This window comes from Prunus mume, linkage group LG3 (assembly GCF_029339155.1).
Source record: "Prunus mume cultivar Tortuosa linkage group LG3, ASM2933915v1, whole genome shotgun sequence".
NCBI classification, from domain to species: domain Eukaryota; kingdom Viridiplantae; phylum Streptophyta; class Magnoliopsida; order Rosales; family Rosaceae; genus Prunus; species Prunus mume.
The window spans coordinates 6914921-6927273 of record NC_142700.1 but is presented as its reverse complement, the minus strand read 5'-3'; the positions used below and the strand labels follow the sequence as shown (position 1 = coordinate 6927273).

At 36.3% G+C, this 12353-nt stretch overlaps 1 protein-coding gene across 2 annotated transcripts; it reads right to left on the bottom strand.

Annotated features, from left to right (window-relative positions):
• Positions 1–5060: 5060 nt before the first annotated feature.
• Positions 5061–11988, bottom strand: LOC148918582 (putative LRR receptor-like serine/threonine-protein kinase At1g56140). Of its 2 annotated transcripts, XM_089049210.1 has the most exons (24): positions 11724–11988; positions 11366–11558; positions 11132–11203; positions 10902–10973; positions 10426–10497; positions 10221–10292; positions 9998–10069; positions 9841–9912; positions 9668–9739; positions 9510–9581; positions 9326–9397; positions 9131–9202; positions 8927–8992; positions 8708–8770; positions 8480–8524; positions 8284–8342; positions 7744–8129; positions 7471–7666; positions 7223–7363; positions 6955–7073; positions 6608–6818; positions 6062–6293; positions 5823–5973; positions 5061–5726 (listed from the first exon to the last, which is right to left on the bottom strand). In XM_089049210.1, the coding sequence occupies exons 1-24, from the start codon at positions 11848–11850 to the stop codon at positions 5424–5426; spliced, it is 3012 nt and encodes a 1003-aa protein (XP_088905336.1). In that variant the 5' UTR covers positions 11851–11988; the 3' UTR covers positions 5061–5423. The 2 variants fall into 2 exon arrangements, with proteins under 2 accessions (XP_088905336.1, XP_088905337.1); XM_089049211.1 differs by lacking the exons at positions 11366–11558; positions 11724–11988 and having other exon boundaries at positions 10614–10973.
• Positions 11989–12353: the final 365 nt, after the last annotated feature.

Below are 12353 nucleotides of genomic sequence, written 5' to 3'. Positions count from 1 at the left end.
TATGCATTGTGTGACTCCAATAATTAAATTCAAATCATCATTGAGTAATTTGAGCATCTTCCTTCTATTAATCAACTTGAGAAAAATGAGCAACCACGATTCAAACTCAAGAAAAAGCAAGAGCAATATCACATCGGCTTTTTTTTTTTTTTTAAAGGTACAGCCGACCGGCTATAATCGGTTTTTTTCCCTAATTTTTTAAAATAGTATCGCAGGCTATACCCGTTCTTCCCTAATTTTTTAAAAAATAGTATAGCCGCTCGGCTCTTTTGACACTTGGCACCTAGCCCTAAGACTAAGAGGGTCCTTTTTTTAAATATATTTATATATATAGTATCATCGAGTAGTTATACCCGGTACTTTTATTTTATTTTTTCAAAAATAGTACAGCCGATCGGCTATACTTATTTTCACACATTGGTACCTATACCATTACACTTTTTTTTAATACAAATTTATAAATAAACCCAATCCTAGACATGTATTTATAAAAAAACCCAAGCACTATTTAAACATAGAAACACACCCAAAATCAACCCCAAAGTCAACTTTTTGGGTGTGTTTATAAATGAGTTTTGAGTGTGTGTAATGATGGGTTTTGGGTGTGTTTATAAAGTGTTTTGGGTGTTGGGTTTTTTTATAATTTCAACCTCCATTTTGGGTGTTTTAGTGAAACTCCCTTTTTTTAAATCGTATAGCCGTGCGGCTTATAATTATTTTTAAAAATAGTATAACCGAGCGGCTAGACTTGGTTTTTTTTCCTAGTATAGGCGCCCGGCTTTATTGTTTTGACAGATGGCGCCTAGCGCTGAGCGGGTCCTTTTCTTAACATATATAAATAGGCTTTTTTTAAAATGTACAGCCGAACGGCTATACTAATTTTTAATGTGTTTCTTAAAAAATTTCTACCTTTTCTCCAAAAATAGTACAGCCGCGTGGCTTTACTGGGCTCGGCTATGCTCATTAGTTTTGAGGCAATTTAACCAAGAACAAAACTTTCCACAATTAGCATCGAAATAAAGTTAAGGATCCATTTGGCTGCTGAGAAAGTTGTAGTTCGGAACATTATTAGATTTTAAAACAACAATTTGGTATTACTGAGATGGGTGTTTTACATTTTTCATAAAGCAAAAACATGTCATAAATCAAAGGGCACAAAACTGCACTTTGTTTTGTTTAATTGGGGATTAGTTTTCTTCCATTTTCACATCAACCAAGCATAGCTGGTTTTGATATACAAAATAATCACAAATCACAAATAGTTGGAGTATTTTGATACCGATAGAGTTACCAAATGGGGAACTTGATTTCTCTGCATATTTTCTCGAGGTGGGCTACAAACTTCATTTTCTTTTTCTAGTTTGCTTTTCAAGTTTTCAGGGAAAGGGGGACGATGGGTTTCGAGAGGGAAAAGGTTAGACTGACCAAATTGCCCTCAAATTAGGTTACACGTGCGCCTCATGTCTGATTTTTAATAGCAATTTGGATTAAATTGACTTAAATCTAGCGGTTGGTCTGAAATTTGCAATATAAATTAGTTCGGGTGCTAAGAGCATTTCCATCCATTTGTCATGCCAAAAGGTAAGGGGAGGTAAAGGTTGGTACTATTCACCCATTTGTAAAATGACTTATAAGGACTTCTAAGGAAAAAAATGTTAATAAAAAAAACTCTTTTCCTTTAAAATAATTTAAAATGAAAAAAAAAGTAAAATCATAAATAAATAACCTTTCTCAGCCGCACCAACTTATCCCAGGCCCTCTCCCTGACGGAGCTCCCCCTAGGAAGCAAATGAAGAGAGAGTTAAATAATTCTGTCTAATGAGGTTGCCTTTACTTTAATTAGCTTAAGTTTTTTTTTTCTTTATTAGCAGCCTTACTTGAATATAGATATCAAATACACGCCTTCCTAGACTTTGAGAAGTTTGTGTATCACGGCTAGCAAAAACCGTTTCTGCAAATTGCAATGTTACAGTATAAGGTCCATTCTGAAGACCCAGGCCATAGTATCTCAGTGAACCTGGGGACACTCTTGAAGTCTCGAAAATCTCTGGTGTCAAATCTGCACCGGAGACTTGCGTATGGGTGGTTTCTACAAATGATTGACTCGAATTATCAGAAAAACCTGCATTGTGTGTACTGGTTACATTAAATGTTGCTGGGCCAAGAGCTGAGTCTTCAGCCTCATACAATATGCCATCATTTCCTCTCATTTGTGGTCCTCCACACTTGATTGAGAAGTTCGTATCTGTACAATTCAGTGTAATAGCAGAAGCTATGATTAGTGAAAAAACTTCAAACTGATGTAATAGCACAAGATATGCTTACTAGATTTATCAAGACATTCCTACAATATGTATACATAATGAGATAACCAATGCCTATTGCTGTAACATGATCTTGCATTAAAGAAATAAATGCTAGTGGAGTATAGAAGAAGATTACGTAGTGGGGTATTTCGATTGCATGGAAAATTCCTCTGGAGGCAATTCAATCCAGGAAGACTGTAAACACAGAGAACAATTATTATTTATAATCATTAAACTGTAGTGGAAAAATCCATTAAACTGCAAAAGTGTAATAGCAATCACTTTATGTTTGAACTATCCGTTTAAAAAAAAGGTTATTCGATTCAACTCACGTTATGTTTGAACTGTCAAATGTGAAGTTGTTGACTACTAAATTCCTGAATAAAATCATTAATCAATCCACATATGAAGATGAAAATTTCGTGTTCAAGATCTCAACATATCAGTACTTCAAATCCATCCCTTCTAATTTATTGAATTTCATTCATGTGGTATTATATATGCACAATGAAGGTGATTTGGACCATAAAAATGAAGGTGGAAGATAAAAAGGAGACGTACAGTTGCGATATTGTGGTTACCCATGGGGGAAAGCTTCCTGAGAAATAGTTGTAAGACAAATCTCTGCACATAACAATACAGAATGAGAAGGCACAAAAATGCATGGAAGTTCGAAGGAATTTAAGTAAGAAAAAAGCTGCCAGAATGCGCACACACAGAGTACTGGTTTCATTGCCAGTACATATAGCATACTTTTATGACATTAGGACTTACATAGTCTGAAGTTGATTGCTCTTTTGGCTTGGAAGAGGTCCAGACAAACTATTGTTTCCAAGAAATCTGGCCATATCAATTATAGGAGGCACCCAGAAAAAAAAAAAAAAAAAAAAAGATGAACGACTAAGTTTCTGAGCAGGAAATTCAATGGCATAACTATAGAAAAGGGGAATAATGAAGGCAGGCCTTATTACAAATATTTAAGAGAACTCATGTTGAACAAAGAACTTGGGAGTTCGCCTGTTAAATTGTTGAAACCCACCCCCACCCCGATCTTTCTGTCCTCCCCCAACACCCCGGGTTTGGTGGTGATGCGATTTTCGCTGGATACAACTATTGTTTCGTTCGTCAAATTTTGGATTCAAAATGAGTGGGTATAGTGATTTGGAATCTTGACCAAAAATGGGTTTGGGGATTGGTAAGTTCCCGAAATTCCTTAACCCATCGAAAATGTGTTACGAGATTATAATTTGATTTTCATTGTTTTTCTTTTCCCGATTCCAGTTTCTCCCTCTCTCTCTCTCTCTCTCTCGCTAAAATGTCTCTGCAACAGTTTATAAGTTGATCATGTTTCAAGGAAAATGGTTTATTTTTCCAAGCAGAAAAGGGAAAAAAAATTGGTTATGGGTTGGGTAGGCTGAGAAATTCCGAGAGAAAGATAGTTTTCTCTTTAATTTCCCAGACCTTTTGTCTGAATATTTCGACGAAAGGGCGGAGGAGAGAGAAAAAGATGGAGATTGATTTTTTTAATATTGTTTATTTATTTATTATTATTTAGTTTGTCAATACACATGGCACAATATGAGTGTGTCCACATTGAATGGTAGTTTAGGAATAATGGTTGGTGTAATGATAGGATTGTATTTTTTCAAGGCTTTTTATCACAAAACGTCTTGACGTTTACGAAACTATTATATTGTATCCTTAAAGTTTTTTTGTATCACTTATAATCCCTAACGTTAATATTGGTGCTCTTAAATAGTCCCTTTGTCAAAAAAATTGTTAAATCCAAGGATATAATCGTCAAATCAATCCCTGGATTAATTGTCTAAAATGAGATATATGTTATTCTAGCTGTTAACCTTTCTCTTATATATGAACTCCATTCACATGATATTTCCATTTCCTTTTCTTGTGCATAACCACAGTGTCTTATATTCAAACATTTTCTATAACCAAACTTTATTTACTATTCAATTATTTCTGATTTCTTTTTCTTTTTTTTTGGTTAGTAAATTAGACAAAACAGCAGTCATATGGAGTTTATAGCATACATATATTTACTCAACAATTATGGCATCAATAACATAGAACAGTTTTTCAAAGTTCAAATCCTCATTGGCTGTGTTTGATAATCAGTCTGTCAATGATTGGATTGCGACCACATACCTTAGCAATGTCTAGGTTCAAATTTACCAAGAAACCAGAAATTTAATACACAACCAAACCAACATATGTAGTTTTGTTTTCTTCTTTTTGTACTGATTGATGATCAAGCAGCAAATCATCCGAGGTTGCATGAATATAATGGTTCCAGAGTAAGGTCCAGCTGGTTCCTCCTCACGTGAAGGAATTCATCTTGCTTCGTGCCCCTGCATATGATCATATGATGTATTGCAGTTTATTTATTTAATTTATACATCAGTTCTATGAAATTGTTTTAGATTCTAATGTCATAGGACAATTTGAAGCTAAAAAAAGGACCTAAAACCCAAAAAACCCAGCTGCTATTTTGCCCAGAAATTTGAAGCTTTTTCGTCACCAAAGGTTTTTAGCGACGGATGTTAATCAGATTTCTCGTGGCTAAACATTTTCTGCGACGGTGTTCTTAAGATTTTTCGTCACTAAAACTGTGAGTTGGTGAGGCATTGAAGAGGTCAAAAGGGATTGATTTGACGATTATATCCCTAGATTTAACAATTTTTTTTTACAAAGGGACTATTTAAGAGCACCTATATTAACATTAGAGACCATAAGTGATACAAAAAAACTTTAAGGATACAATTTGATAGTTTCACAAACGTCAGGAACGTTTTCTAATAACAATAAAATTAGCAGGAAAATATGACAGATGGTTGGAAATAACAGCACACTTGTTGGACAAAGACTGGGGTGCGTGCGTGGAACTCCACAATATAAAAAGAAAAAGATGGCATTGAAAGTTGTAACTCTAACCCAAAAGCAAATATTGGAAAGCTAGCCCCATTTCACTGGTCTAGGTTGTTTTTTGGTCAGAGATACCACTGCTCTTCGTAAGTTAACGTTGGATTTTTTGTATTATAAAAGCCTTTAAGCATTTCATCCAAGCATCCAAGCATCCAAGCATCAGTGCATCTAATGCTACTTGTGGACAACAATGCTTTCAGTTGATGGGGGGGCATCATCATCCAACAAAAAGCTACTTGTGGTTACATCTTTGAAATCCCAATCTGTCAAATAACTTGGCTTTGACATAACAGTGCTCACTTCAATATCTCCAGAAAGCATTGCCACAACACGTGACATCGATGGCCTCATCATTGGTGAAGCCTGAGTGCAGAGGAGAGCTGCTTTTATCAATCTAGTTGCGTCATTTTCATCAAACTCTGTCAATCTCGGATCCACCAGCACCAGACTCTGGTCGTTTTCATATAGAGTCCATGCCTGAAAACAAACATTATGGCATGGTCAAAAAGGAAAAAAATAAAGAAGTTTTCACAGCAATGCTAAAATAAAAGTAGCTGGGCTAAGTTTCCCTACCCATTCAAGAAGATAAATCTTCTCAGGATCCAAGTTGTTGTCAGAATTTGGTCTCCCGCTGATGATCTCCAAAGCAACAACCCCGAAACCGAAAACATCGGCCTTTTCTGTCAGATGTCCACGCATTGCATACTCCGGCGCCAAATAACCTCTACAAGATCATGAAATGGTTACTAAAAATGTTGCTTGGATTACACCCTTGTCACGATTAACAATGTATAACTCAAACAGAGGCTTACATTGTCCCTGCAACCCGGGTGCTAATGTGGGATTTTTCGTCATCATAAAGCTTTGCCAATCCAAAATCGGATATTTTTGGGGAGAGTTCTGCATCGAGCAAAATATTACTGGCTTTGACATCTCGATGTACAATCCTGGGCCTTGACTCCTCATGAAGGTAAGCAAGTCCTCTTGCTGTTCCCAACAATATATTGAACCGGGTAGGCCAGTCAAGGTGCAAGTCATTTCTTCCTGAAACATTACATGGAGAAGAACAAGTGCATGTTAACAACTAATAACAAGTAGAAGAGAAAAATAAAAAGAAATTGGATGTAACCTAGAGTACTTTAAACTGCAGAGTATTCTGTTTTTATGCAAAATAGAAGGCAAAGTAGCAAAAGAATGTGCAAGTTTTTAGTTTCATATGATTCGAATATTACTCTTTTGGTTTCTTTAAACATCACTCCTCAGCAGAGAAAAGTTACAACAAAATGGTTGCGTAAAAAACTTGGATGAACTTTTAGAGTCCTTGAAACTGCAGAGTATTATGTTTCTGTAAAACCTACCAAAAAGTGCCTGATCAAGGCTCTTGTTTTCAAGATACTCATAAACCAAAATGCGCTGGGTTCCTTCAATGCAGCATCCATACAATTTCACTAGATTGCGATGTTGGACTGCAGATATCGTAGCAATCTCGGTTACAAATTGACTCTTCCCTTGGTGAGATGCTACTGAAAGTTGCTTCATAGCCACTACCCTCCCATCAGACAGTGTACCCTATAAACAGAAATACAATTCAGTGACATGAAAGGGAAGTAAAAAGAATCTATTTTGCTTCTCTCTCAATTTCTTTTTGTAAGAAGTCAAAATCATTGCTTTAAAGTAGCAGATATTGATGTAAAATAGATCTCACCTTATAAACAGGTCCATATCCTCCCTCTCCTAGCTTATTTGAAGGATTAAAATCTTCTGTTGCAGCTCTCAACTCAGCATAACTGAAAGTATTCAGTCGGGGACCTAATCCTAGAAGATCTGCATATTCAAAAGAGAGTATGACATAGGTTTAAATTTCGAAACAACACATCAGAATTATTTTCTCTCAAGTATGCTTATCAACAGTAGAAAGAACCTAGAACCCCATTCAGAATTAACCCTTAATAATATGCTCATTGCTCTTTTACCTTCATCGTCATCTTTTTCTGATGTTTTTCTCCGCTTACATAAAACTGCAAATAATAATAGCAAGATCACTACTCCGACAGGGACTGCAATACCAACTATCAACCCAATCCTGCTCTTCTTTCCTGGAGTAGTTGGTGTATCTGAGCAATGAAACAGAATAATTGGTCAGTGTCAATTGATTGACAGCAGATAAATACATTTAAACCATTCATAGGAAATCTTCATAACTTGACATTATATTGTATACCTGAAGCAGCGTGGACAGCCGATATTAGCGGGCCGTAAGCACCTTGTTCAGGTATGCAACATGTTCCCTTACCAGCCCAGAACAGATGAATATCTAGGTAATTCTCTGTCACATTAACCTTGAAGGGTCTTGCAACTGCTATGTTAACCCCACCTGCCTCCTTCGATATGTCGAAGTCCTTCCTTATGAGGTTCCCCTAGGAAGCAAATGAAGAGATGGTTAAATAATTCTGTCTAATGAGGTTGCCCTCAAATAGTTTATTAGCAGCCTTACTTGAATATAGATATCAAATACACGCCTTCCTAGACTTTGCCAAGTTTGGTTAGTGCGGCTAGCAAAAACCGTTTCTGCAAATTGCAATGTTACAGTATAAGGTCCATTCTGAAGACCCAGGCCATAGTATCTCAGTGAACCTGGCGACTGTCTTGAAGTCTCAAAAAGTTTTGGTGTCACATCTGTACCGGAGACTTGCTTATCGGTGGTTTTCACAAATGATTGATCCAGTCTATCATAAACCAAACCCACATTGCTAACAGCCCATTTCTGTGTATTGGCTACATAAAATGTTGCTGGCCCAAGAGCTGAGTTGTCAGCCTCATACAATATCCCGTCACTTGCTCTCATTTGATGTCCTCCACACTTGATTGAGAAGTCTGTATCTGTACAATTCAATGTAACAGCACAAGCTATGCTTACTAGATTTATCAAGACATTCCTACAATATGTATACATAATGAGATAAGCAATGCCTATTGCTGTAACATGATCTTGCATTAAAGAAATAAATGCTAGTGAAATATAGAAGAAGATTACTTCTTGGGGTATTTCGATTGCATAGAAAATTCCTCTGGAGGCAATTCAATCCAGGAAGACTGTAAACACAGAGAACAATTATTATTTATAATAATTAAACTGTAGTGGAAGAATCCATTCAACTGCGAAAGTGTAATAGCAATCACTTTATGTTTGAACTATCCGTCTAAAAAAAAGGTATTTCGATTCAACTCACGTTATGTTTGAACTGTCAAATGTGAAGTTGTTGACCACTAAGTTTCTGCATAAAATCATTAATCAATCAACATATGAAGATGAAAATTTCATGTTCAAGATCTAAACGCATCAGTACTTCAAATCCATCCCTTCTAATTTATTGAATTTCATTCATGCGGTATTATATATTCACAATAAAGGTGATTTGGACCATAAAAATGAAGGTGAACGACAAAAGGAGACATACAGTCGCAATATTGTGGCTACCCATGCGGGAAAGCTTCCTGACAAATAGTTGTAAGACAAATCTCTGCACATAACAATTAATACAGAATGAGAAGAAGCAAAAATGCATGAAAGTTCAAAGGAATTGAAGTTAGAAAAAGACTGCTAGAATGCGCACACACACAGAGTACTTGTTTGATTGCCAGTACATATAGCATACTTCTATGACATGAGGACTTACATAGTCTGCAGTAGCTCGCTCTTTTGGCTTGGAAGAGGTCCATACAGACTATTGTTTCCAAGAAATCTGGCCATATCAATTATAGGAGGCACCCAGAAAAGAAAAAAAAACAAGAAAAAGGTCAGAGGAACGACTAAGTTTCTGAGCAGGAGATTCAATGGTGTAAATACAGAAAAAGGGAATAATGAAGGCAGGCCTTATTACAAATGTTGAAGAGAACTCATGTTGAACAAAGAACTTGGGAGTTGGCCTGTTAAATTGTTGAAACCCAGATTTCTACAACATGAATGATAAGGTTAGAAAGCAATTAGAATGAAAGAAAATTATTTGGGATTTTTGGGATTTGAACTTATATATCCGTAAACTATCCGTAAGAAAGCAACATGAATGATAACGTACATTATCTGTAAACTTTGATATTCTCCAATATCATAAGGAATGCTACCATTGATTAATGCATTCCGTAGAACTCTGTTCCACCACCAAAAAATTTAGTGCACAAGTAAATGAGTACAATTGCAAATTTTAAAAGGAAAAAAGAAGTTATATCACAATATTTGAAGGGATGAGAATGTTAACGTACAAAACCTTCAAGTTCTTCAAATTTCTTATAAAATCAAGAGAGAAGCTCACATTAGATATATCACTGATTCGCCTGCATTATCATACACAAACATAAGTGATGCTAGTGTAGTGAGAGAGAGAGAGAGAGAGAGAGAGGTATGAAGCATTTGCCCTTACAGATCGTTCAATGAAGTCAGTTGAGAAAAACTGGTTGGTATTGGGCCTTCAAAAGAGTTCCCTTGAAATCTCCTACAAAAACATTTGAGACGCTTGTGAACAAAAGACCCATCTCTCAGCCATGCAGGTCTGCTTTCATAAACTGCAGAAGGTTTAAAGTTTTCCATACTTACAAATCAGTTAGTTTTATCCAATTCCCAATGAAAGCAGGTATCTTTCCTGAGAAAGCAATGTCTGATGCATGGCTAAATTTCAAAAAGTTGACTCATAGTAAGCTCAAAGTACTGAATAAACAAAAAACTTAAAACACCACTTAAGGGCCATTCTTACAGGATTTGCATGTTGATGAGCTTAGCAAATGTTGAAGGAATTTCACCACTGAGTCCACAGCTTTCTATGTACCTGCGAAAATCATAAACTGATTACTACCAATTTTATAGGATAAATGCATTCCTTGCTCATCGATAATGACGAACAAACTGTTCCTTAGTGAAAAATTAAAAACACATTGCAACATGTGATTCATATTCGATGAGTTCAATGAAGCACTCACAATTGCTCGAGCTTGACTAAGTTACCAAGTTCTGGAGGGAGTGTTCCAGAGAAATTATTTGATCCAAAGGACCTGCAACAAGTCATGTTGAAGAGGTATAGATTTAAATGATAGGGGGTTCTATATTTAACATGTCCCAATAGATCATTTCTCATTTGTCTAAAACAAAAACTTTAATTGTGTTTTCTTATGTTTCATTGCTTACAGCAAAGTTAGCTCCTTAAGGTTTCCAAGCTCCTTGGGGATGGGTCCAGAGAAGGAATTTTGGGCAATTGACCTGAATGGAAATATATCAATTAAAGATATTAGCACCTGTTTATAATTCAGGATAAAAACAGAATAATTTTCTGTATAGTACTAAGTGCTTCTTTTACCGTATGGTGTAATACTCACTTGGGAGATCTATGTTTCATGTCCTCGAAGAAGAAATAAACCAACAAAATTGATTGATTTGTAAGAAATACAATCCCAACTCATATATCAGGACCAGAAACAAAAAGTAAAGCCAATCACCTCAAAGATTATAATTAGTAAGTAGTTCCTCAAAGCTTACAAAACAGATAAAGGAAAATAGAACCAGAGTCAATTATAGAAATTGTACAAGGGAATGAGACCCATCAAAGTATTTGACAGATAAAAAATTTCTACCAAAACTTACATAAATGCTCTCTCACTACTTACAATTGCATCAACTCAGACATATTGCCGACGAATGCTGGTAGGGGACCGGTGAAATAATTCTGATCAATAATCCTACAAGAATTGAAACAAAATGAAATGACCAGCGATTAATCTCCAAGTATAAAAAATATTTGTGACAATTTTGAACGGTAAGAAACCTGTGTCTTCTATATGAAAATGTAAACTGTGATAAACCAAACAACAGAGAAGGGGTTGGAAAAACTTCATACAAAAAGGTCAGATATCTTAAAGCCACAAATTCTTCTGGAAACACCCCTCGTTTGTTCAGAGCAAAAACTCTCCTGGAAAGAAAAAAGCTTGAGTAGTTAGGCACTTAATATTACAATTGATATATCAGGCATGATCTGCTTAGTTTTCTAACACATAATTAATGGAGTTGCTACAGTCAACAACACAAGACTAAAGAGTATGGAGAGAGAGAGAGAGAGAGGAGGGTAACATACAGTTTGGTGATGTGGCAGGTAGTATTTTTTTCATAAGTACAATCACAACTGATGGATGGATTATTAGCTGGATCCTCAAACGATTCCACAGTTCCATTAAGGGCAGATCCACTGCATGGCTCTCCACTGATATTCCACAGCCCCGGCACGGGTTGCGTGTCCCATTGCTCGAATATTGAGTTCAACGCCCTCACTGCACTCTCAATTCAATCGTTGTGTACACATCACATAACGTACTTATGTTACTAGACTGTCCAGAAATCGCAAAAAGGAAGAAAAAAACAACATACATATACTCTGTATTTAAAAGATGCTTAGAAATATATATGCACAACTTTTGAAAGCATGGCTAGTGTACCTTCAGATGGATCGGTAGTAGCATTTTGAGCCATGGACACCTGAAACCAGAAGCATAGGCTGGAAAAGAAGGCAACGGACACTGAAAGATGCCCTGGTTGCTTCAACATCCTCCTCGAATCGATCATGTTATTGTACACAAGCGCTGGCTCTTCGACGGCACAATTTTTGAATTGCAAATGGTTCCTAAAGTACTTGTTCTAACACAAAGAGTAGAGAACAATCCATTTTCAACAATCAGAAGCTCCTTTCTTAATAATACCAAGTACAAATGCTATAAAGATTGGGTGGGGGAGGGGGTTTGGTGGGGTGGGGTTAGGGAGCACAGTGAAGTAGAGGAAGGGGGTCTATGCACGGAATGCTCAGTGTTTTTGTGGTCCATGCAAGAAAGCCTAACAAAGAGATAAGAGGAAGGGGGCCCAGAGAGGAGGCAAAGGAACATGAAGTCGAAAAAGAAGGTGGGTGAAATTAGCAACTGCCTAATCCCATCGTCAAATTAAAACCAGCTATTAATCTCCAAAACCCACTTACAAAACATGAAGTTCAAACAAGATGACATGATCCTAATTACAATCCTTAATTAAAACCCTCTCTAAGTGCATGCATGCATTGACTGTGTGTGAAGATGTAG